Source organism: Podarcis raffonei, chromosome 11 (assembly GCF_027172205.1).
Source record: "Podarcis raffonei isolate rPodRaf1 chromosome 11, rPodRaf1.pri, whole genome shotgun sequence".
Classification (NCBI taxonomy): Eukaryota; Metazoa; Chordata; class Lepidosauria; order Squamata; family Lacertidae; genus Podarcis; species Podarcis raffonei.
This window is the reverse complement of record NC_070612.1, coordinates 64,971,005-64,997,418: the sequence shown is the minus strand read 5'-3', so window position 1 is coordinate 64,997,418 and position 26,414 is coordinate 64,971,005. Positions and strand designations below refer to the sequence as shown.

General features: G+C 46.2%; 1 protein-coding gene across 1 annotated transcript in view; it reads right to left on the bottom strand.

Moving 5' to 3' along the window:
* PTAR1 (protein prenyltransferase alpha subunit repeat containing 1) overlaps positions 1-26,176 on the bottom strand; it is a 47,422-nt gene extending 21,246 nt beyond the window's left edge. Inside the window, exons 1-2 of the mRNA XM_053408845.1 lie at positions 25,963-26,176; positions 15,437-15,606 (exon numbers count right to left, since the gene is read on the bottom strand). Of these exons, the coding sequence (XP_053264820.1) occupies positions 15,437-15,606; positions 25,963-26,048 (256 nt within the window). The 5' untranslated portion in view covers positions 26,049-26,176. The remainder of the gene's footprint in view (positions 1-15,436; positions 15,607-25,962) is intronic.
* Between the last annotated feature and the right edge of the window lie 238 nt (positions 26,177-26,414).

The window sequence follows — 26,414 nt, the reverse complement described above, 5'->3', positions numbered from 1 at the left end:
ACTTTTTCCCCTCCAAAAATTAAGGGGAAATGTGTGTGCGTCCTATGGAGCGAATGCAGGCTCCTTGGCTTCAGCGAAAGCAACACAAAGCCTCCAAAGGGCAAAGGGAGCACTCCCTCCACGCTCCGGAGGCTACGCGTTGCTTTCGCTGTAGCCTGGAAAGCGAGAGGGGTCGGTGCGCACCGACCCCTCTCGCTCTCCAGGCTTCAGGGATAGCCACCTGAAGCCTTTAGAGCACAGCAGGACCTCGCACTGCACTCCAAAGGCTTCAGGGTTAGCTGCGCAAAGCCTCCCCAGGGCAGCGGGGTGCCTTCATCCTGCTGCCCTCCAGAGGCTTCGTGGGCTGCCCCAGAAGCCAGAACAGCAAGAGGCTATCCCAGAAGCCAGATCCCTCTTGCTGTTCTGGCTTCTGGGATTCAGAATCCCCCCCCTTGTTTCCTCCCCCCCCCACTAGATGCGTCCTATCGTCTGGTGCGTCCTATAGAGCGAAAAATACGGTACTCCCTGTTTAGCTTCGCTAGCTACATATGAGCCCACTAACACTCTCACACCTTCCCCAATGCCTCAACTGCAAATTTTCAATTTTTGGGGGGAGGGGGCATGTGCTTATTTAGAAAATTCAAGCAAACTGATTCATTTAAGCAATTGCACTGAAAAACAAATAGCATTCCCAGACTGAACAATTTTGGTTTGAGGGCTAGTTGATTGCTAAAAATGTGCCAGCAGATGGTAGCAATTACAGAAGAGTGAACTGCAGTTGACAATTACTATTTTTTGTTACTCTACTGCACAACACAAAACCTGCAGGCTGATTTTGGCCTCCATCATGATTGTTTGTTGTCCCCATGGAAATTTCAAACACTCCTTGTTTGGCAATCTTTTCCACCTGTTTGTAGGAACACCTAATGTCCTCAACTAACATTATGCTGGCACAACCTTTTCCTGCACTCTTATTCCTAACACTCGGAAGGGTGATACTGGCATGTTTCTTCCTTCCTAACTTGGTACTTTCCAGGTGTTTTGAACTACAACTCCAATCAGTCCAGGTCAATTTGACCAATGGTCAGAGCTTACAGAAGTTGTAGTCCAAGCAGCATCTAAGTACCAGCATGGGGATGGCAGCACTTTCCCCACAAAGCCTGGAGCTTCCCACATTACCAAAGGGATGTCACAAAAAGCAATACTGCAGTTTTCCCCATGATATTGATTTAAAATGAAAAGAGAGCCTATAGCCTCTCAAAAGCCAATCCCAAACGGGAGTGGGAAAATGGCCACACAGCACTAAGTTTAGATTTCTCCTCCTGTCCTTGGAAGTGGAGGTGCCTGGGGAGATTGGGTGCTAGTTTCCCAGTTCAGGGCAACCAGCTCTGCTGCAAGTCCAACCTTCCCACATTGTGTGAATCCTGAAAGAAGAGAAGAACTGGAAACAAAGCCTTTAGTGCTGCTGCTGCTGCTGCTGCTGCTGCTGCTGTTATGAACCTCCGGCACCATCTGCAGAATACCTTTAAAGCACTATCATGGCTTCCCCAAAGAGTCCTGGGAACTGTGGTTTGTTAAAGGTGCCAGGAGTAATGAGGAGACGCCTCTTTCCCTCACAGAGCTACAATTCCCACAGTGGTTTAAGAGTCAATCCTTTTTCACCGGGAACTCTGGGAACTGGAGCTCTGGGGGGGGGGGGGGGGGACGGAGCCTCCTCGCAACTCTCACCACCCTGAACAAACGGCAGTTCCCAGGACTCTTTGAAGTGGCATGATGCTGCTTTAAATGTCCAGCGAAGATGAGGTCTTGGTGAGGATGAAGAACAGTGGTACGGAAATGGAGCAAAACTGGAAGATTGAAAAGAGGAGGGGAGAGCAGAGCAAGGGATGGAAGAAAAGAGGGAGAAGAAATGAGGCTACAGAAAGAGCTTTGGGAAAGGAAACAAGAGGGCAGAGTACACCAGGGTGCCAACTTGAATAAAATATGGGGAGGGAGCAGGTAAGCCATGGCACACGCACACCATTTGAGTGGCAATGCCCATCAACTTTGGGGGAGCCTCCTCAAATATTTGGGGGGGGGAAGGGATCTTGGCCCCTAGGAGTTGGCTCCTGTGGAGTACACTATGGGAAGCAGAGGAAAGACAGGGAATGTGCTTTGTAGGGAAAACTGAAAAAGTGGGTTAACTGTGCAGAATAATAAAGTAAGACTATGTTATCATGGCAGTTGTTAACAGTCCAACAAGTTTACCATACCCATTGAGTCAATCACCCATCTCCTACTACCCTTCTGAGAACACCCCCACCCCACCCTCCCAATATATATAAGGGTCTGGTGACTTCTGTTTCAGTGTATCTGAAGAAGTGTGCATGCAGACGAAAGCTTATACCCAGAACAAACTAAGTTGGTCTTTAAGGTGCTACTGGACAATTTTTAAATTTTATTTATTTGTTTTGAATGCGTCGGACCAACACGGCTACCTACCTGAATCTATCTTATCATTGGCAGAGAGTAAAAATACTTTAACACAGAACAGGCAAGAAAGAAAAAATATTTTATTTTATAGTAAAGGAACTCTAGCTAACATAGTGATGCTGCCCTTTTGAGTTAATAACAGGGGGAAAGAGTGATTTGAGTTATAACTGCAGCTCTGTTACAACCCACATTGGCATAAGAAATAAGGTAAATTCACACCAAGGCAAAACAAAGAGATGTGGGGGCAGCCATATGGATCAGAAACTGAGATGACAGTAGATGATTTTGTTGAATAATCCAGAACTTGTGAGAGAGAAAGCAAATCATTCAGTTTATCCGTTGACTGAGCTCCAGTGTATGAAATATCCTAAATAATAAAATTCCCAGAAATACACTTAAGAATTGTACAGTCACCTCCTCTCATCTTCAAAGTGCAAATTGATAAATAAATGTAATGATAAAAAATTGTCCAGTAGCACCTTAGTAAAGGTAAAGGGACCCCTGACCATTAGGTTCAGTCGTGACCGACTCTGGGGTTGCAGCACTCATCTCGCTTTATTGGCCGAGGGAGCCGGCGTACAGCTTCCGGGTCATGTGGCCAGCATGACTAAGCCGCTTCTGGAGAACCAGAGCAGCGCACAGAAACGCCGTTTACCTTCCCGCCGGAGCGGTACCTATTTATTTACTTGCACTTTGACATGCTTTTGAACTGCTAGGTTGGCAGGAGCAGCTCACCCCGTCGCGGGGATTTGAACCGCCGACCTTCTGATCGGCAAGTCCTAGGCTCTGTGGTTTAACCCACAGCGCCACCCGTGTGCCTTAAGTAGCACCTTATAGACCAACTGTTTGTTCTGGTATAAGCTTTCGTGTGCATGCACACTTCTTCAGATACTGATGGACTTCCATTTCATGCAGCTCAATGTAACAGGTATCTGAAGAAGTGTGCATGCACACGAAAGCTTATACCAGAACAAACGTAGTTGGTCTATAAGGTGCCACTGGACAATTTTTTATTTTTATTTTGACTGCGTCAGACCAACACAACTACCTACCTAAATGTAATGTTGTTGTAACGATGTGAGAGTTGTTAAAGAACTCAGATAGGTTTACAGATTCAGGGGTTATGGGAAATGGTAGTTTAAGCAGAACAAAAATGCAAGAGCTGATGTACTTTTCTTCACTGGGTGGCTAAGCAAGATTTTGAGGGTTTTGCCAGCTTCAATATAACTACCCTAAATATGTAACAGTCAAGCCTAAGGGCTCAGGCTCAGGCACTACCCATCCTAAACAACTGTGAACAATCTTTTTTTCCTACCAACCCAGTGGGAAAGGAATAATTTCCTAACTATATAACATTTTCACACAATTGGCCACCGCTTCCCTTATGAGGAGCACCTGTAATCCAGTTTCATCTACTTTTGCAAATGGTCTGAAATATGCATCATATTATCACCAGTCCCTCTGGATTAAAAGGGAAATAAATTTTAGTACACTTACATGCATAATACCTGTCAGAGAATACTCTGAAGACGGGGATTGGGAAAGGCAGGGAGATCAGCATCTAACAGAAGAGAAGGGGGACTATTCGCCCCCTTTGCTTTCAGCATTTCCAGAAGCAGGGAAACAGGCAGATCCAGAGCTACCCAGCTTTGAGGTAGTTGCTAAGCAACCAGAAGGGAGGGAGCAGCTGGCTGATACATCACTAGAGAGTGGGGGGCACCCCCCTCCCCCCCCCAAACTCAGAGGTATGTCAGAGAACAACAGAGATGGAGGGGAGGAGAGACATCCGTTGTCGCACTTCTTGCAGCGGAAGTGAGGGGGAGGAGTCAGAGAGAGCAACGTCTATCCTTGCAGAGAGATGCTAATATGTGTTCACAACATGATACTGTAATAAAAAGGCTATAAATCTACCAGATGCTCGTTAATTCTTATCGGTGAGCTACCAGAAGGGAGAGGGGAACTCCCGTAGTGTACAATACCCGAGTCTGGTGTTACACAAACCTAAGTCATTACTGACTGGAGATATAAAATTGGGAATACAAAGGATGAATCAAAAACGGTACATTTAGATTGCCTCAAACTTGTTTTCAATTCAAATGTTGAGCTATAAGCAACTATTGTACTAAGAAAGATTAATGAGAGGATTAATCCCAAACGTATTTTTCTGACCCTCTCAGTGAGTCTCCCTCTCCTAGGTGGGAAGAAATTCAGCACCTATCTATTATCTGTTGTGGATTAGAATGTCCTTGCTTGTTGTGGGATTCTGCCAGAAGTATAATTAATTACCAGATACCCAGCAGAGGACTGTGCCAGAACTATCTATTACTTCTCCTATATAGCGGTTGGTTTATTTAACTCAAAAACAGGTCAATCGATGAGACCACAGTACAGTACAGCAACAAATTAGAAAGAGGTCTCCAAGGGAAGTTAATGCAGTTAACACTTTCAATAATAAAAAGCCAGAATGTAGAAAAGCAACAGGAATTATCCAATTAGAGTGTATGAAATGTTGCCTAGATCTAAGAGAATTATGAACCTTGGTGCACATAAGGCTATAATTTTGTATAGTGTGCTAACATATTTTTGTCATCTTAAACCCTTTAACAAACTGGTTATAGCACATAAGTTTAAATCTAGACAGTAGCGTAACAGATGGCAAGAAACAATATTTTAATCTTGCTGAGCTGGTATTTGCTGAGCTTTAGCATACTCAGGAATCAAAAGTTTTTTGTCTCTTTTGAAGGGAATGTATTCTGCAATCTTATATTTTTCAAGAGATTTTAATATACTTGGGTTTAAAATGTTGTAACCCAGTTTAAGACTCCAGGATAGGGTGGGTGGGAATTCGAACAAAATATGCATATTTTATCCATATTTGCAGCGTAATTTCTGCTAGCAGATGTGTCAGGGATCTGTTGGCTGAGAAGGGGGGAGAGATCGGAATGTACCGGGAGCTGCCTCCTTTAATGAGCAGCTGCACTTCGTCAGAGAGAGGAGGAGGGGCTGTCAGGAAACACGGCCGACGCTTCGGTCTTTACGTAGGGAGAGGGGGGAAAGGGGGGGGGCTCGGGAAGTTTCTATGCTGGAAAGGGAAGAGGCAGGAGCCACTTCCGGCAACTGATAGCAACTGAGGAAGACATGCTTTTAAGAGCTCCGTACTGTACATAGTTTTTGGACTTAATAAATCTTGTAAAAGCTGGCTGGAATCCCGGGTTGTTATCTCGGCTAGCACCCACAAATCATCCCTGACAGATGTACACAATAATGTAAAATTTTAGGTTATTCAGTAATGGGCCTTTTTAAAAATGAAACCTTATGGTGGTTTAGGCACATCTGATGCTATGACATCGCTTAAGCTATCCAGCTGTGGATTGACCAGTCCTTTGGATAGGAGTCTGCTAAAAGCAGGATATAAATACACTTGTACCTTGGTTCTCGAACAGAATGTGTTCTGGGAGTCCATTCGACTCCCGGAACTGTTCAAAAACCAAGGCGCGGCTTCCGATTGGCTGCAAGACACTCGTGCTGGATGTTCGGCTTCCGAAAATCATTTGAAAACTGGAACACTCACTTCCAGGTTTTGATCGTTCGGGAGCCAATTTGTTCGGGAGCCAAGGCATTTGAGATCCAAGGTACGACTGTAACTCAAAAAGCAAAAATGAAACCCTATGAGAGATTAATCTGACTAGTTAGTTTAACAAACACACAGGAGGATGTTTTAAAAAATCAGGAAATAATGTCAAATTTTTAAAGACCAGTAAAATGCATCCTTACTCTTTTCCCAAAGACATCCCACAGCTTCAACATGCTGTTTCTCCAATAACAAATGTCTGATGTGAAGTGACATTTCCCATTTTCCTAGAGTTGTTAGAGCTCTAAAATGATTGGGAAGGTGCACATTTAGAAATGCCTGTTATGGTAATCCATCTCCTTGTAAGTCTTAGTTTGGTGAATCAATGGGACCAATTTCTATGAAGTGTTGTTTCAGTTAGATAAATCCACAGGCAATGGGAAAGCATGAAGATGATTGCAATCAAAACAAAAGGTAGTATGTTATCTGTCAGGGAACTGCCATCGGAGCCTAGAGTGGAGGTAAGGCTCCCTAACGATAGCCTTAGAGCCATAGCCTTAGAGGTGGTGCTAGAACTCCCCAATGGGCACCCAATCAAGGTTAAAGCACTGCTGGATTCAGGTAGTTCCTGTAATTTTTTCAGCAAGGATTTCGCCCTGGAGCACCAGCTGTACCTCCTGCCTCTAGACTGTCCTTTGCAAGTAACGACCATTGATGGCAGAGAACTCTTGGGAGGGGAGGTGACGCACCAGACTCCCCCCATGAGAATGAGGGTTTCCAGACACACAGAGACCATTGCCTTTCACGTAGCCACACTGGCAGGACCACCCATCATCCTGGGAATGAGCTGGTTGGCACTACATGATCCAGTAGTGGCGTGGCACCAGCGGACAGTTTCTTTTGGGTCAGCTCATTGCTTGGAACACTGTCACGGGGGGGGGGGAAACCCCGAGGATGGCTGTAGCCAGGGTGGCAGGGATGGCGGTGGGGGAAAAGGGGAAGGTACCGCCACAATACGCTGACCTGCAGGATGTCTTCAGCGAGAAGGAAGCGGATAAACTACCCCCCCCATAGACCCTTCGACTGTCAAATCAACCTACTCCCAGGGGCTCAGCTACCAGTGGGTAAACTGTATGCCATGTCGGACAGGGAGATGCAGGAGTTGCGGGAGTTTATTGACAAGGACCTGAAAAGAGGTTTCATAAGAGAATCAAGGGCGGTGGGAGGCAGTCCGGTGTTCTTTGTGGACAAAAAAGACACTAAACAGCCCAGATTGGTCGTAGACTTTAGGTCCTTGAACCTTGTATCGGAACCAGTGACCTTCCCAATGCCCAGGATTGATGATATTTTAACCAGGGTGAGGAAGGGGAAAATTTTTACTAAGCTGGACCTTCGGGGTGCGTACAATTTGATTAGGATGAGGGAGGGGGATGAATGGAAAACCACCATGTTCACCCCTCTGGGGGCCTTTGAATGCCTCGTTATGCCTTTTGGATTACAATCAGGATCCGCCTGTTTTCAATCTTTCATGCACCACGTGTTGGGATCCCTGCTGTACAAGAATTGCGTGGCCTTTTTAGATGACGTGTTAATCTATTCGGACAACGAGGAGCAGCATGTCAGAGATGTCCGGGAAGTGCTAAAGAGACTACAGGAACATCAGTTGTGGGTCAAACTGGAGAAGTGCCAGTTCCACGCCCGAGAGGTCGAGTTCCTGGGATACAGGTTGTCGGACAAGGGCCTAGCTATGGACCCAGGAAAGGTGCAGGCGGTGCTGGAATGGAAGACCCCCAAGACCCGGAAGGACGTACAGAGGTTCCTGGGGTTTGGGAACTTCTACCGGAAGTTCATCAAGAACTTCGCCCACTTGACAGCGCCCATCACAGATTGTCTCAGTAGCAAAAAGAAATTCGTCTGGATGGAAGATGCACAGCAGGCCTTTGAAAGGCTGAAGAAGGCCTTCGCTTCGGAAGAGCAGCTCTTGCACGTGGATCTGCAGAAGCCAATGAGGCTGGAGACAGACGTGTCAGACCGAGCTGTAGGGGCGGTGCTACTCCAGCCGGGAGACCAGTCCAGCTGGAGACCGTGCACGTTCTTCTCGAGGAAGCTGAGCAAGTCGGAGCAAAACTACACGGTCTATGACCGGGAACTGCTTGCAATTTATGAAGCCTTTCGACGCTGGAGACATTTGTTAATAGGGGCGCAGCACAAGATCCAGGTGTGCACGGACCATAAGAACCTGGAATACTGGAGGACGGCACAAGTACTCAACCAGCGACAGGTGCGATGGGCTCAGGAGTTCTCCAAGTTTTTCTTCGAGATTCGGTACGTACCAGGAGAGGAAAACGTCAGAGCAGACGCCCTCTCCCGGAAGCCGGAGTATATGGAAGGAGAAGGACCACCAGAAGCCCGACATGTGATCCCCGAGAACCGATGGGTGTGTGGGGGAGTATTAGTAGAGAGACGAGAACTAGCCGGGCTGACGAAGGACGACGAGTTCGCACAAACCAAGATCAGGGAACTCAGGAGCACGGGGGGAAACCATGGGGGTTTTGAGGAGAAAGAAGGGGTACTGTATTACAGGGGAGCACTGTACATACCAGGGGATGACTTGAGGAGAAGGGTACTCAAACAGCTCCATGATAACCCGACGGCGGGGCATTTTGGTCAACACAAAACCATGTTGCTGGTCACCAGGCAGTTCTGGTGGCCAAGGGTGAGGGAAGATGTACGGGAGTACGTACGAGGGTGTGACTGCTGCCAGCGAGCAAAGGGGGAGAGGGCGGCGCCAGCGGGGTTACTAGAACCCTTACCCACACCGGGAAGACCATGGGAGGTGGTATCCATAGATTTTATGACCGATTTGCCCAAGTCAAGGGGGAAAACAGCCGTCATGGTGGTTGTCGACCTGTTAACAAAAATGTGCCACTTTATCGCTTGCTCACATGCGGTGACAGCAGAGGAAACGGCCAGGCTGTTTGTGGAGCACATCTTCAGGCTGCATGGCGCCCCCTTGAGGGTTTTGTCCGACCGAGGGAAGCAATTTACTTCCAGGTTCTGGAGGAAGCTCATGAGCTTGCTGCAAGTCGAGGTAAGCTTCTCAACGGCCAGACACCCGGAGACCAACGGGCAAGCGGAAAGAGCGAACACTATACTCCAACAATACCTACGCTGCTATGTCAGCGAGAGACAGAACGATTGGGTGGAGAAACTAGCATTGGCCGAATTTGCGTACAATAACGCGGAACATGTGTCCACGGGAATGAGCCCGTTCATGGCCAATCATGGGTGTCACCCCAGGGCCTTCCCAGGGGGAGGGGGGAGGAGAGGTGGAGTGTGCCGGCAGCGGAGCAGTTTGTGCAAGAAATGGAGGCCTTACACCAACAACTTAAGATGAACTTGGAACGGGCCAAGGAAGTGTATAAGAGGCAGGCCGACAAACACCGTAGGGAAGGAGAAACCATACGGGTAGGGGACCAGGTGTGGTTGTCGACCCAAGGGTTACCGTTCAAGGGGGGTTGCAAGAAGTTGCGGCCAAGGCGGCTGGGACCTTTCGAGGTGACACAGCAGGTTAATCCCGTGGCCTTTAGACTCAAGTTGCCGACCAGCATGAAACTATACCCGGTGTTCCATAGATCCCTACTCTCTCCGTACAGGGAGGGACTGGAATTGCCGGGGCGAGAGAGAGTGGCCCCCATTCACCCACACGTGGAGGAGAGGGAATTCAGTAGTCAAGCCAGGGAAATACTCGATTCAAGATGGCGAGGGGGGCAAGTGGAGTATTTGGTGGCTTGGGAGGGGGAACCAGAATCGGAAAACACGTGGGTTCCTGCGGAAAACATCAGGGATGAGTATCTCCGGGGGGAGTTTCACGGCAGGTTCCCTAGGAAGCCCAAACCCGCATCGAGGTTCTGGGAGGAGCAATTTGGCACCACAGATGAGGAAGATTTTATGGGGTTTACGGCCTCCGAAGAGGAGGGAGGAGAGGTATCCGGGGGAGAGGAATCGGACTGGGAAGAGTACCCTGTGCGAACAGATAGCAGCAGGTGGAGAGAAATGTTTGAATCTTCGGAGGAGGGAGATAGCTCCTTCCGGGGATTCCCCGCATCACCGTCAGGGGAAAGGGAGGAATTTAGGCCAAAGGAACGGAACGGAGGTGAGGGGGGTCCTGGAGGGGAGGTGGATGTCAGGGAACTGCCATCGGAGCCTAGAGTGGAGGTAAGGCTCCCTAACGATGCAGGAGAAGGGACCAGCAGGGAGAGAGAGCAAACTTCCTTTGAGGAAGGAAATAGGAGGGACACCAGGAAGCAAGGGGAGACTGCGGAGAGAGGGCTCTGAGACTCTTCCACAGAGAGCAGCGGGGAGAGCCCAGGACCTCCGTTGGGCACGCCCACTCTGCGCAGGAGACTTCCGCACAGAGAGGCTAGGCGGAGACTTGGGGTCAAAGAATTTTTATGTTGGAAGAAGTTCAGAAAACGCCCACTGACGGATTCTGCCAGCGACTGACACAGCCATGGAGAAAGGGCTGTCCAGCCAGGGAAAGGTTTAGCCAGGCAACGTTGCCTAGAGCTGCAGCACCCTTTACGCACAAGCAACCCCCAATTCCCTTTACATTATCAATACAGTGGTACCGTGGTACTCAAATGCTTTGGTTCCCAAATGCCAAAAACCCTGAAGCAAGTGTTCCTGTTTTCGAACATTTTTTGGAAGCCAAATGTCTGATGCAGTTGTCGACTATTGCTTCCAGGGTGCCTGCACCAATCGGAAGCTGCGCCTTGGTTTTCGAACATTTCGGAAGTTAAACAGACTTCCAGAACGGATTAAGTTTGGCGCTTTTGTTTTTGCTATTTTGCGTTTTTGTTTTTTGTTCCCCCCTTTTTTATGCTTTTCATTGAATTTCCAACATAACACAAATTATACATTCCAAATAAAACACAAAAGAAATAACAAATTTCCAAATAAACCAAAATATACAAATCCTTAAATTCCTAAGAGAGGAATGTTGTTGTTTAAGTCTTTTTCTTAATTCACAAATTCTTAATTCCTCCATATGAATTCATCCAACCTCTTCATTGAGGTGAGGGTTCATCCTTTCCCCCCTTTTTATTATCACTGCTTCAGTATTCCTTATCTCAATTTCTTTCTTCTATTTTGTCTCATTATTCTTAATTTAACTTGCAGTTTGCGGAGTTTAGTCAAAACACGTCCAGATTTTCACTTGTGTTTTTGATTAAATATTTATTGGTATTTTCAAGAAACATATAACAATCAAAAACAAAAAATAAACAAAATAGAAAAAACACAAAAATACATAACAGAAAAAAAGAAAAAACACATAAAGTTTCAGATACTTATTTTCCTTAACCTTATTTCTCAGACCTCCTCACACCTCCCCTTCTTGTATTCCAATTTAAATTGTCAATTCAGCAAGTCCTTAACTTATTTCTTCACTTTAGCTTGAACATTTGTTCTATCATACTATTATTTTACTTTGCTTATTTCCATTCCCTCAATTTATTTTTACCATCCTTATTTTCATTTAATTTAAAAAAAAACCAATTTTACCTTATCAAATTTACACATCAATACTTATACCTCATTAATTATTCTTAAACCTTTTTCCTAAAGTCGACCAAAATTTCCCTTCCACGATTATCCCAATTTCCAAACAGCTAACACAATATAACAAAAAAACAAGGCAGATTATACTTATGTACCCTTTGGATTCCCAACCTCCACCCACCCCTTTCCCGGTTCCAGTCCCCAACCAATATCCATCAGTCTTTATGTTATTTAGCCTGGAGATCTCACGTCCGAGGCCCTTATATCTCTCTCAGTTCCTTTCTGCCGGTCTCTTTGATAGTCCTTCATGTTAAACCCCAAGTCTCGGAGAGGCTCCGGCCCAACAGGATCCATGTTGCTTCCAGCCAGACCTCCGTACTTGAAAGCAAAGTCTATGGGGTACTCCAACTCTTGTTTCAAATTTCTTTCAAATCCACATGTCCCCAAAGCTCCAACTTTCACCTTCAGCAAATCTGTAATCCTCAGGTCTTCAGATCTCCTCCAAAGGAGATCTCTCCATTTTTCAGACTCCCATTCAGGCCAGGCTTTCCGCATCAAATTTTTATTGTCCTTTTTTATCATCATGTTAGGCCTCATATTACAACTCTCCTTTGACTCCTGCAGAATTCCAGCTCCTCCTTCATTTTCTTCAAAAACAACATGTTGCTCCATCGTGTCTACACTTTCAGTTTCCTTTATTTGTTCAGTTGAATGGGCTTCCTGTTTCAAGTCCTTATCAGGCTCAATGCTGTTATTTACTGTCAAGTGTAATACTGAAACCTCTGTAGACAAAGCATTGTACTCATCTTGTAACTTTCCCAGGAGAACAAATGCTCTGTCCAATTCTGCTTGAATTTTACATGCTCCAGCCATTTTTGTAATGTAATGTCCCTAATACCCCTCTAGGGGGATTTTAGTTCCTTAATATTCCTTTCAGCTCAAAACCAAAAGTCCAGTTATTTTGTATCAGCCCTCTTTATTTTCAACAAGTTATACCGAGTAAACCAGCAGAAACAGCAGAAACAATGTTCTCTTTTTCCAGCTGACAACTAGCTGACTGACAGCTAACTTGACAGCTGTCAAACTCTTCAATACAGCAGGCTTTCTCATAGGACGTTCCCGGGTCTAGGGGGGGGGTGAAATTTCAGCTCCCAAAATTCTTTTTATCCTCCAGTATATCTTCTTATAATGTCAAAATCGTGAAGTCAAGATCTTTTATTAAAAAGCAAGAAACAAATTCTCTCGACTTTAGCTGCTCGGTCCTTTGCTTTAAATTGTTTACAAAGAGGGGGGGTGGACTTCCTTTTTAACCCCTTCCCGCTCGTTCCAGATCCAAAATAATTTTTTTTTTAAAGTTCCAATCTCCGTATTACTCACGGGTTGATGTTTTAGAGTCCAATCGATCCAAAGAAGAAGTTGGCGCTCTCTGTCAATGGCTTGCGGCTTCACTCCGTAGACGAGGGAGTACTCTCAGCACCACGCCTCACCCTGCCTCCGTTCCGAAGCCTTTAAAAAGGCTCCGTCACGGATTGGGGGGGCGCAAATGGTGCCCGCCGAGTCTCTGTGTTCACAGGCATCCGCGCCTGTGATTTTAAGGGTCCCCGCTTCACCGCAGCGGCCAGACCCAGACGCTACGGAGCCGATTCCCTCCGGAGCTCGGAGGGAATCCGCCATTAAACAATGGCGCCAACCCGGAAGACCCAGATTTTCACTTGTGGACAATGTTTAATTAAATATTCTTTATAAATTTCCCATTCATTTTTGTACCTTTGGGTTGGCTGTCTCCTAATTATTGAGGCTTTTTCGGTTAATTTGTTTTTGTGACTGTGCGGATCCCAGTTCAGCTACTGATTGATTGATTGATTTTGTGACTGGAGAAATGGATACAAGCCCAGCAGAGCAAGTGAGCAGTACAGGCACAGCTAGTGACCCACAGAGGACCAGGCAAGACAGGCCAAGCCCCATTAAACCTTTGGTGCAGGACGGGGGGCGGAGGGGGGGAAGGGGAACAAAGGGGACAAAGTCTCACCTTGTCCATTCTCCCTTCCAATTCTGCTGCCACAGCTGCTGCTCTAGAAAGGACAGGAAAATGTTTGTATTTTAAAATTCAGCACTTTTCTTCTTCTCATAGCAGCAGCCGTGTCAGCAGCATAAGGGGGTTGCAAAGGACAGAAGCACACCCCTTCGTCCCCCAATACAGGCATTTTTTCTCTCCTTCCAACAGCATCAGACACACTCCCCTTTCGCCAACCCCACATCAGAGCTCTGTGGAAGTGAGTTTGAGGTGTTTACTGAACAGGCCTCCTTCCACCTGCCTTGCCCCACCCTCCGGCCCTAGGAGTCCTCATAAGGGAGCTGTTCCTGGAGGAAGAACTGTGAGGGGAGAAACTCCATCAGGCAAGGCCTCTTTCCACCTGCCTTGCTCTACCCTCTGCTTCTCAATGTGTATTGTATTGTTTTATGTACTGTGGCTTGCCGTTGTTTTATTGATTATACTTTAGATATTATTGTAACTGTTGAGTGGATTTCTGTTTGACTTTTATATGTTGATATTATTATTTTATACTATTCTAATGATTGTTGAATGTGACTTTTTTGATGGAGGTTGTTTATTTTAAAGCTATGTTTTATTATCACATTTTTGTATTGCATTAGATTGTTATAAGATGTACATTTTTTGTTTCTTCAGCTTGTAAACCGCCTTGAGTATTGTAAGATAGAAAGGCGGCATACAAATTAAAAATGAGGAGGAGGAGGAGGTTGACTGTGGTCTGCACTACATGATTCCTGCTTTTTCTGACACTAATGTGTTGACAGTATGGTACTAACAGAGAATGCAGTTTTCCTCTGCAAATGTGTCTTTATTTATTATTTCATACAAGTTATATACTGCTCAAACCTCAAAGCAGTTTATAGAAGCATCCATTTAGTCAGTTGATAGACATGGTAGCCTAACTGCCACATTGTCAAAAGGGGTTTACAGATGGTGATAAGGACCAAAGCACTTAGATCCTGTGAATGGAAATGAGGAGGTGACTTTCACTCATTTCCCCTTTGCTTGAGGATTGGGCAACCTCCAGACTCCAGAGCAGAATGAGAGGCAGAACAGGATGCAGCAGCAAAAAGGGAAAGTAGGCAAAAAATGCTGCCACATGCCTGAATTCCAGTTCCCACCATGACCAGAAGGAGCTGTTGCAGAGGACTAGTTGGAATTCAAGTCTGTATCTGTCTTCAGGCTACTGAGTTTGATTTTGCTCAATCTGTCACTAATGGCAACTGCAAAAGTTCACATTTTAATGAAGCTAATTGACTTGTTGACCTTTACGATAGCCAGCAATTCATGGAAATAAAAAATATTTCCAGTTCTTAGGTGTCAAGCCCTCTAAATATTTCTGTTCCAGAAAGTCCATACATATTTTTAAAACTTTATTATTAAAGCTTCTGTCCTAACTCCACTTACCTGGAAGTAAGTCCCACTAAATTCAACAGGACTTACAGCTGAATAGGCACAGTTAGGATTTCATTGCACTGCACTGGTAAGTTTCTTTGCTTTGCATATAGCAGACAATAGGCTACCTTTCTACTCTACGTGGTGAAGAATGATCCACAATGACACAGTAAGTCCAGCTATGGCTTACAAGGGGAGAAGCTCAGTCACTTTGCTCCTCTGTGTCCTACTGTGTTGTGGGAACATCACTCTAGGAGCCCCACCTTATTTAAAATGCTTGCACAAAATCAACACTCAAGATGCAACTTCAATAGTTCCTCTACTTGTTCTGGCTCCCTTTACAATTGTATAGAAAGTTAATAATGATGGGCCCCATATAATACACATTTTATGGAATTACTCACCTTCTTTGTTGAGCCATTGCTTTCTTTGTCTGTAGTGAAGGAGTTTGTTATGGACGTAGGGCAAAAGAAACTTGACACACCAGCTTTCCACCCCAAGTTTGTTTTCCACCAGAACTATAGGGCTCCGGTTATATCTGGCTTCAGGACAGGGAATTAATCCAATTTCATCTCTTAAAAACAAAAAAGACATGTAAAAAGATAATTAGATAACTATTTTCTTCATTTCTTTTGATGCTTGTTAAAGTATGCCCGTTGTTCATTCTACACTTCCTGATTTGCCAGGCTCTTCTTTTCTTCCTGCCTGTCTAGTTCTTAGATTCCCAGAATTGAAAGACTCAGCCTTGAAAAACTCCTATTATGCAATTAGTATCTCATTCCTTCATATGTTGACTCAGAAGTACATCCCACAGAATTCAATGGGGTCTACTCCTAGGAAAGTATGTTTAGGCATAGCTCCCTCTGAATTCAATGGAACCTGCTGCCAAGGAAGAATGGATATAATTGGATGTAAATTAGACCAATAAATAAAGCACTGATCTTTAAGTCAATGCTAACTTTTTGGTGATGTGTTCCCAAATTCAGGAGGTTGGCAAGTTGCCTGCTCTTGACAGAGTTGCCCTCTCCTGGAAGCAGCAGGTACGTAACTTGGGCTCCTCTCAGATCCTGGTCACTGGAGACCCCCCTGGCCAAGAATGCCTTCTTCCAGCTTTGGCTGGAACACACATTATGGCCATCCCTGGACAGGGGTAGCAGGCCCATAGTAACCTCCAGACTGGACTGTTGTGATGATCTCTCTGCAGGGCTACCCTGGAGGTTGGTTCCAAAACTGCAGCTAGTGCAGAATGCAGCAGCCCGGCTTTTGGCTGCAGCCACTCCAGAAAACCCTGCGGTGACTGCTAGGACCAGGCTCAGTGCAAGGTATGACTGGTGGAGTATATAAAACCCTAATGTGCCCATGGCCTTGTCCCTCATACACCAGCCTGGTCACTTTGATCATCTGGAGATGCCCTTCTGACTGTCATTCAGGTCTATCATATTCATTTAAGTTTCTATGCAAAGTATGTCTTTAAGTGCAGAAGTGTCAGTCCTTTGCAAGACTGTTACCACTGAAATCAGACAGCCAGCCACAATTCTGATATTGGAAGTCTCACTGACTTAAACGGCAAATATGCTTAATGTTGTTACCAGCATTAAGGAGGATCCTTTTTCATTCAGTGTTACAGGCATATACAGAATATTGCTTGCAATTTGTTTCATTTATTTGTCATACAAATTTACTAGCTTATATGCAAATAAAATCAAGAGATAAAAGGAACAACTGGCAAGTTTGGCCTTGGAGTTCAAAACGAAGCAGGGCAAAGGCTAATAGAGTTCTGCCAAGAGAACAAGCTAGTCATCACAAACACGCTTTTCCAACAACACAAGAGACGACTCTACACATGGACATCACCAGATGGGCAGCATCGAAATCAGATTGATTATATTCTCTGCAGCCAAAGATGGAGCAGCTCTATACAGTCAGCAAAAACAAGACCTGGAGCTGACTGTGGCTCAGATCATCAGCTTCCTATAGCAAAATTCAAGCTTAAACTGAAGAAAGTAGGAAAAACCACTGGGCCGGTAAGATACAATCTAAGTCAAATCCCTTATGAATACACAGTGGAAGTGAGGAACAGGTTTAAGGATTTAGATTTGGTGGACAGAGTGCCTGAAGAACTATGGATGGAGGCTCGCAACATTATACAGGAGGCAGCAACGAAAACCATGCCAATGAAAAGGAAATGCAAGAAAGTAAAGTGGCTGTCCAACGAGGCCTGACAAATAGCGGGGGAGAGAAGGCAAGCAAAATGCGAGAGAGATAGTGAAAGATACAGGAAATTGAATGCAGATTTCCAAAAAATAGCAAGGAGAGACAAGAAGGCCTTCTTAAACGAGCAATGCAAAGAAATAGAGGAAAACAATAGAATGGGAAAAACCAGAGATCTGTTCAAGAAAATTGGAGATATGAAAGGAACATTTTGTACAAAGATTACCATAATAAAAGACAAAAGTGGAAAGGACCTAACAGAAGCAGAAGACATCAAGAAGAGGTGGCAAGAATACACAGAGGAACTATACCAGAAAGAAATGGATGTCTCGTATACCCCAGGTAGTGTGGTTGCTGACCTTGAGCCAGACATCCTGAAGAGTGAAGTCAAATGGGTGTTAGAAAGCACTGCAAATAACAAGGCCAGTGGAAGTGATGATATTCCAGCTGAACTATTTAAAATTTTAAAAGATGATGCTGTTATGGTGCTACACTCAATATGCCAACAAATTTGGAAAACTCAGCAGTGGCCAGAGGATTGGAGAAGATCAGTCTACATCCCAATCCCAAAGAAGGGCAGTGCCAAAGAATGCTCCAACTACCGCACAATTGCACTCATTTCACACGCTAGCAAGGTTATGCTTAAAATTCTACAAGGTAGGCTCAACCAGTATGTGGACTGAGAACTCCCAGAAGTGCAAGCTGGATTTAGAAGAGACAGAGGAACCAGAGACCAAATTGCAAACATGTGCTGGATTATAGAGAAAGATAGAGAGTTCCAGAAAGACATCTACTTCTGCTTCATTGACTATGCAAAAGCCTTTGACTGTGTCAACCACAGCAAACTATGGCAAGTTCTTAAAGAAATGGGAGTGCCTGATCACCTCATCTGTCTCCTGAGAAATCTCTATGTGGGACAAGAAGCTACAGTTAGAACTGGATATGGAACAACTGATTGGTTCAAAATTGGGAAAGGAGTACGGCAAGGCTGTATATTGTCCCCCTGCTTATTTAACTTATATGCAGAATTCATCATGCGAAAGGCTGGGCTGGATGAATCCCAAGCCGGAATTAAGATCGCCGGAAGAAATATCAACAACCTCAGATATGCAGATGACACAACCTTGATGGCAGAAAGTGAGGAGGAATAAAAGAACCTTTTAATGAGGGTGAAAGAGGAGAGCGCAAAATATGGTCTGAAGCTCAACATCAAAAGACAGGAGTGCCTGGCGTGCTCTGGTCCATGGGGTCACGAAGAGTCGGACACGACTAAATGACTAAAGAACAACAACAACATGCAAATAAATTCCTGAGTGCATTATTTTGTTCCACTGCAGGGAGTATGGAAACAGGCCATTTAGTTCATTTGTTTAAAAAGAATAAAGACAAAGCAATTTTCAGCATGCTAAGACTTGAGCACACAATTTTGAGCTGCTGAATAAAAAATTATCAGCTACAGAACATTCTAATTATTATTAATTATATTTATTTTTATCCCATGCTTCCTCCAAGGACAAGCCGATAAACAGAGTTTCTGACCCACTTTATCCTGAGATGCTAAGGGTTAGGCTGAGACAGTGTCACCTTCTTCCTATTATATTATTACTTTATTTATTACCATACGGTCCCTGGGTGGGTTACAACAACAGTTTAAAACAAATTACATCCACAATAATGTGGCGGGTTCTGAAAAGATCTCTCTCTCGGATGTAAAGATGCCACTCTTCAGCAAATGACAGAAACTGTACAAAGATTTCACAACCCAGGGGCTGTCCCAGAAAATGCTCTCTCCCAAGTTGCCACCCACTGCACCTCTGAGGCTGCTGGAACTACCAAGAGAGCCCCCTCTGCTGAAATGAGCACAAGAGGGTCTGCAGGGCAGAAGGCAGTCTCTCAGATATTTGGGGCCGAAGGCATTTAGCACTTGATCAAGATCACAGAGGAAGCTTTGTAGGCAACTTGAAGGAGTCATTTGAGTAGCTCAGCTCATTTGCACCACCTTGCAGAGGTGCAAAAATTAATTTGCACAAAGGAATGTAGCTCCTTTTGCACTGGTAACCTGAAACAGGCTTCAGGAGGGAAAAAAGAAAGCTGAACTGAACAATTTGGGGCCTCTCTTTTCTTTCCAAAATTCACTTCTCATAGAAATAAACCTGAAATGATAATACTTATTGCCACTGAGCCAGAGTACAAAACACAAAGTAAACTGTTACCGACTTTAAGAAGCAGGGAATAGAGGCTTGTCATGGTCAGAAACCAGTCTCTTCAAATAGCAGATTGCAAGTTAAAACCGAGGACAGTGCCTTGTTTCGTGTGAGCTGGGCATCCAGGCAGTCCCACTACAAAGCAAACAGGTATGCCCAACTGGAGGCAAGCTGCTTTTGTCTTCAGGGGAATGTGACACCCTAGACCAGGCATAGGCAAACTCTGGCCTTCCAAGTGCTTGGGACTCCAATTCCCGTCATCCCTAGCTAACAGAACCAGTGGTCAGGGATGATGGGAATTGTAGTCCCAAACATCTGGAGGGCTGGAGTTTGCCTATGCCTGCCCTAGACCCGCTCAGATCTGCCACTTGCCTGCTTCAGGTTGCAATCCTAGGCACATTTGCCTGGGAATAAGCACCACTGTTCAGGATGAAACAAGGGGCTGTGGGGCAACTCCCATTACATGAACAGAATATCTTCCTGTTCAGGGTAAAAATACTGGCTAGTGCTCTGTGGCCCCAACCAGTGAGGGACCACTTCTTCTTCTTCTTCTTCTTCTTCTTCTTCTTCTTCTTCTTCTTCTTCTTCTTCTTCTTCTTCCTTGAAATATTTCAGATGCAAATTTGGATATTTTGCATCAGGATTTTTTCCACTTAAATTGAGTGGGTGGGGTATAAATAATAAAAACACATATTCATTTCCTATGTCCTAGAGCAGGGTGGTCCAACATGCAGCCCCCAAGGCCTTTTCCGGTGTCCCTCAGAAACATTTGACACCTCCCCCCCAAGCCCCCACACTGGAAAACCAGGTAGGTGTACGGTGGGCTTTGGGAAGGAGGCATGAGGCATTGGCAGAGTCCCAGAGACCTCCTTCCTCCTTCCCAAAGCCGGGCACCTTGCTTAGGCAGCTTGGGGAAGGCAGCACACGGGCTGGGTGTGCGTGTCAGATTTCAGCCTCGCTTCCCCCCTCCCCATATGACAAGGCAATGCATGGCCTGTGGAGTCCGTTGAAGTACTCTGGCGGCCCACTTGGTATGAAAAGTTGGAGCGCCCTGCCCTAGAGAGGGATCTAATTTAGCATGTTTATTTTATTTGCATTTAATAAACAAAGCTAACAAAACAAAAAGCTTTAAAAATGTTAAAATGAAATGGATTTTCCCTCCTGGAAGAATACAGTGGTGCCCCGCAAGATGAATGCCTCGCTAAACGAAAAACCTGCAAGACGAAAGGGTTTTCCGATTTTTAGCGGCTTCGCAAGACAAATTTCCCTATGGGCTTGCTTCGCAAGACGAAAGCCCATAGGGAAATCTCTGGGGAAGGCGGGGAAGCGCAGCGCGCCTTCTCCTCTGTTCCCGGACCTGTCTTGAAGACTTGCGGTGGGAGGAAGGTTTTCCTCCCCACCGCCAACATTCAGAAGGCTGTTCTGAAGGCTGGCGGTGGGAAGAAAAGCCCTTCTCCCCCGCCAGCCTTCAGAAGAGTTCCCGCAGGGCTGCCTAGGCTGCGGATAGCAGCCTGCTGCCCCGCGCGAGGGGCGCTCTGCTTCAGAGTGCCCCTCACGCCGGGCAGACATCCGCAGCTTGGGGAGCCCTGCAGGACTTCCCCGCAGGGCTCTCCAAGCTGCGGATAGCAGCCTGCTGCCCCTATCCGCAGCTTGCGGATAGCAGCCTGCTACCCCTATCCGCAGCTTGGAGAGCCCTGCGGGGAAGTCCTGCAGGGCTCCCCAAGCTGCAGATGTCTGCCCCGCGTGAGGGGCGCTCTGCTTAAGAGCGCCCCTCGTGCGGGGCAGCAGGCTGCTATCCGCAGCTTGGAGAGCCCTGCGGGGAACTCCTGCAGGGCTCCCCAAGCTGCAGATGTCTGCCCCGCGCGAGGGGCGCTCTGCTTCAGAGCGCCCCTCGCGCCGGGCAGCAGGCTGCTATCCGCAGCCTAGGCAGCCCTGCGGGAACTCTTCTGAAGGCTGGCGGGGGGAGAAGGGCTTTTCTTCCCACCGCCAGCCTTCAGAAGGCTGTTCTGAAGGCTGGCGGTGGGGAGAAAAGTCCTTCTCCCCCCGCCAGCCTTCAGAAGAGGTCCGGGGACAGACTGTCCCCGGACCTGGTCTGAAGGCGGTCTCCATAGGAACGCATTAATTGATTTTCAATGCATTCCTATGGGAAACCGTGCTTCACAAGACGAAAAACTCGCAAGAATAAAAAACTTGCGGAACGAATTAATTTCATCTTGCGAGGCACCATTGTAAAGCACTTGGAATATTTTCCACCCCACCTGATTTGCCCCAACTGAGAGTTTCCTGTGAACATCAAATAAGAATTGAAATGGCAATTATATTTTTTCTGTGCTGGCTTAATATTTGAAGGCAACAAGATGTTCCATTCCCAATGGCGTTTACTTGTACTGTATCTGTTAATGCAATGAATGGATGTTGGACCGCAAAGCAATTTGAGGTATCTCTGAGCAACCTAGACAGGACATATATTAAGCTAAGGGAAAGTGGCTGGGGCAATTGAGCCAGATGGGCGGGGTATAAATAATAAAATTATTATTATTATTATTAGACCATTTTCTAATGCTTCAAGCACAGTGTAAGCATTATTTTCTCATCCAAATTAGTAAGACTGCTAGTGTGAGCATCTCCTTACAACAAAATAAAAAGCACAAGAGTAGTCCCATTTTCATTACATGGCTTACTTAATGAATAGGCTTCAAATTTCTGTGCCAGTGCAGGATCCAAGAACACCGCACATTGAATTTGGCAAATTTAGTGAATATTTAAATATAGAACATGATGTCAGTCAAAGTGGCTTGTCCTACTTTAGTCAGAAAAACACAAATGAGCAAAACATGTCAAAAATATGACTCTTTATGTTTAATTTATAACCACTACAGACATAAAAATAGAAAGTTCTCTTCTTCTAAAGAGATTAAAGCAATGTACTTGAGAGCAAGCAAAAATTCAGTATGAGAGATAACACCACACAACCTGAAAAAACAACTCCTTTCTTAATGCCACTGTCTTGGTTTACAACAGACAGAAATGATCCAGGAAACAGAGATTGGCTGCAGTTTTTTGCCGCGGTTCACATGCAGTAATAAACGTGTATTTGCAACCATTCAATATATGAAGACACTTTTCAACCCCTGAAGTGCAGAAGTTTCCCCGCTCTCCTTGGTGTCTCTCCTTGATGTGGAAAGAATGGTTATGTTTGATCTCAACACACAAAAACATTTTGTTCTAAAATTCATTCCTACTTCTACACTTAAAGAACAAAGGGCTTTTCAATCACCAACAAAGGGCTGGTGGGTATTGAAGTTTTGCCCTCCAAGTAAAAGAGAAAGCAAGCATCTCATGATCACATCTGTCCTCTTTAAAGAACCACTTGAAGACTTCTCTGCTGGGGAATTTTGCGGAGGGTGTTCTTCCCACAAACCCCAGGGTACAGGTGTTGTAATTTTAAAAATCTGCACCTGCCCAAGACTCCAGCTCTACTTTTAGTCAACATTTCTACCCCATTTTATTCATCATGTCTATTCCAACTTTTTAGAAAAGACTTAAGCAGACAAAGGATAAGTACAAATTTTAAAACCATTAAAACCATTACCAAAAGGAAAGAATATGCAAAAGCAATTAAAAGATTAGAACGAGTATGAAAGGCAGCAGGAATTAAAGATCAGATTCAGGATCTTAAAAGAATCACTATCTGCTCCAAAAGCCAAACTTCTGACAGTATTCCAGGGGTTGGTACCATGCCAGCAAAAAAGCCTTCCCCCTTAAGCCCACCTTAAAAATAGCTCAAAACTTCTTCTTTTTTAAGATCTTGCAAAACTAAAAAGAAAAGAAAAGGCAACTCTAGATAAGGGCCTCAATAGTGGCAATTCTTGAACTATATAGGTCCCTGGCCATTTACACCGATTAAAACCACTGAATGAGACCTGAAATCCAAAGGTGACCAACACAGATGATATGCTATCAAAGTTATCTGTCCCAATCTGCCAGGTCCAGTCAGCAATCTGGACCATGGAAGTTTCTCGATGCCAGGTACAACGTGACACAAAATGAACTCTACTGGCTGCCTGTTCAAGATTTTAAGTCAAGGAATAAAAGTGCGAAGTGCTGATGAGTACTAATGCCATCAACTTTGGGACTACTTTAGGATATTGTTAATTGACTCATTAGTAAGCTTTCTGTTCTCAGAATGGAGCCTTAGCAGCTGCTTTGCATGCAGACAGTGCCAGATCCAACTCTGGCATCTCCAGTAGAACTAGCAAAGATTTGCCACCTGGAAGCTTGGAGAACCTCCACCAAACAGTGTTGACAATCCAGAGCAAGATGAATAATGGTCTGACTATATAGATGAATAAGGTAGCTTCCTACATTCTAGAGCAGGCTTCCTCAACCTCGGCCCTCTAGATGTTTTTGGCCTGCAACTCCCATGATCCCTAGCTAGCAGGACCAGTGGTCAGGGATGCTGGGAATTGTAGTCTCAAAACGTATGGAGGGCTGAGGTTGAGGAAGCCCGTTCTAGAGTCTGGCCCAGTTACAAAGTCTACCCCCAGTTACCTGCTGATACAGGATGCGCAAGAAGGTGTTCTCCTTTCCAATAAGTTCTACAAGGAGATTTAAGAATCTCAGAATGGGTCCTTATTCTAAATTTTCACTTTATAGCAACCTGTATTATAAACCCTGTAAGGATGACACTGAAAAAGTAGCCGTCTCTTCAAAATAATAGACCCAGGGGCAGAGAATGGGGTGCGGTGTGGGTGGGCCCCCCCAGGTATCACCACTGAGGAGGGTGACAAAACGCCGGGCGGGACTCACCACGGGGCCTGCAGGTGGTTCAGGTGCCCGCAGGTTGCGCGCTGTCCCAAACGGTCTGCCCACCGCCTCCCCCTCAGCTGTAGGGCGGCTGAGGGGGAGGAAGCAGGCAGACTGCTCGGGGCGACCTGCCCTGACTGGCCCCGCCCCTGGGCGCAGGGTAAGCGCGCCACCCCAGGCGCCCAATCAGCTTACTCCACCGCTGAACAGACCTACACATATCTAACAGATGCATAATGCCGCCATCTAATTCTCAGTGCTACTTCACACATTACTAAGAACGCATTTCTGATTGTCTACCATCTGCCTATGCAGCTATCATCATAACACACAGAAGACATTTATCTAAAAATGTGCCAATCAAAGCTCCCAATTGTGCATTTTTACTGCCTGCTTCCAGACATATGACTCCCCTCCATATGTCATGGTGGTCCCTATGGAGACACAGATGGAGAAAAAGGACACATATTTCCTTTAATATGTGGTGGGCCCTGTAGTAATTATCAAATAATTTAAAAAGCGGAGAAAGTGTTGCATGCTTTTATTATTTTTAACAGCATTCTGAATTTGTTCAGCGTGTTCATGTCAATAATTGTCATCTTTGAAACTGAGGTTGACCTCAATAATTGTCATCTTTCATCTTTGAAAATATTTTCTTATACGTTAATCAAATTCCAGAGCAAAATTTAAAAGTTGAGACCTTAGGAGCTAAACTCCCATCTATCTATACCTGAAGGAGCATCTCCACCCCCATCGTTCTGCCCGGACACTGAGGTCCAGTTCTGAGGGCCTTCTGGCGGTTCCCTCACTACGAGAAGCCAAGTTACAGGGAACCAGGCAGAGGGCCTTCTCGGTAGTGGCACCCGGCCTGTGGAACGCCCTCCCACCAGATGTCAAAGACAAAAACAACTACCTGACATCTAGAAGGCATCTGAAGGCAGCCCTGTTCAGGGAAGTTTTTAATGTGTGACATCTTAATGTATTTTTAATTTTTGTTGGAAGCCGCCCAGAGTGGCTGGGGAAACCCAGCCAGATGGGTGGGGTACAAATAATAAATTATCAACATCATCACCACCACAGATCTGAAATGGGATCTTACCCAAGTTATTCTAACTGGTAAAAGACATCCATGCTAATGATCCAGAGGGTCCCCCCCTTTCTTCTCTCCCAATTTGCCCATTTTGGCTAATGATTCATAGAATTGTGGAGTTGGAAGGGACTCTGAAGGTAATCCAGCTCAACCCTCTCCAATGCAGAAATCTCAGCTAGATCACCCACGACAGAGGCCATCATGACACGAAAAAACTATCTGAAATCCCATGAAGAGAGGGATACTGCCAAAGTACATGAACGCCGAACCATTAAAAATGGAAATGTGCTCAGAGACCAACACTGCAATCTTCTTCTTCGGGCAGAAGCACTGGCAAATCTCCATGGCGGAGTGCCTTCTTCTCTCGCGCTGTCTCTAACAAGAGGCACTGGAGGCTTGGAAGGGAAAGCTGCCACACGCTCTGAAACCAGGTGCGCAGAGACCTGAACCTGCCCCCCCCCGGCTTAGACTCCGAAAGTGGCGCCCGCGACCAAGGCGGCTCTCTGGCTGCCTCGCCGAGGATGTTCTATATTCTGGGCTGAGCTTTAGGGGACTGGGCTCCCCTCGGCCAATGCCATTCCCTCCCGGGGGTGCCGGAGGCGCGAAGGGCCGGACTCACATGTGCGGGTTGCGCTGGAAGGCGTTGCGCAGGTCCTTCAGCACGCGCTGCACCAGCACCGCCACCTCCTCCGGGGACTCGGCCATGGCGGGCCGCCGCCGCCGCCGCCTCCTTCGCCTCGGCCTCCTTCTCGGCTCTCGCGCGGGCAGAGGCGGGCCGGGAAAGCCGAGCGCATCCGGGTCAGCGGCGCCGCGGGGCGGAGCGCCGAGCTCGGGGCAGCCAGGAGGGAGCGCGACCGAGACGCCGCCTCCCCGACTAAGGACGCCGACGCCGCGGTCGCTCCGCCGAAGCCTCGCGGCGGGAATGGGCGCCTCGCCGCCGTCATGCTCCGCCAGTTCCCTCGGGGCAGAGACCGGGTCCGTGGACGGCGCCCTCCGTCCCTCCCGAGAGGAAGCCGCCTCGCACGGCCGCCGCCCCAGCCGGCTGCCTGCCCGTCTCCCGGCCGGGGCGGG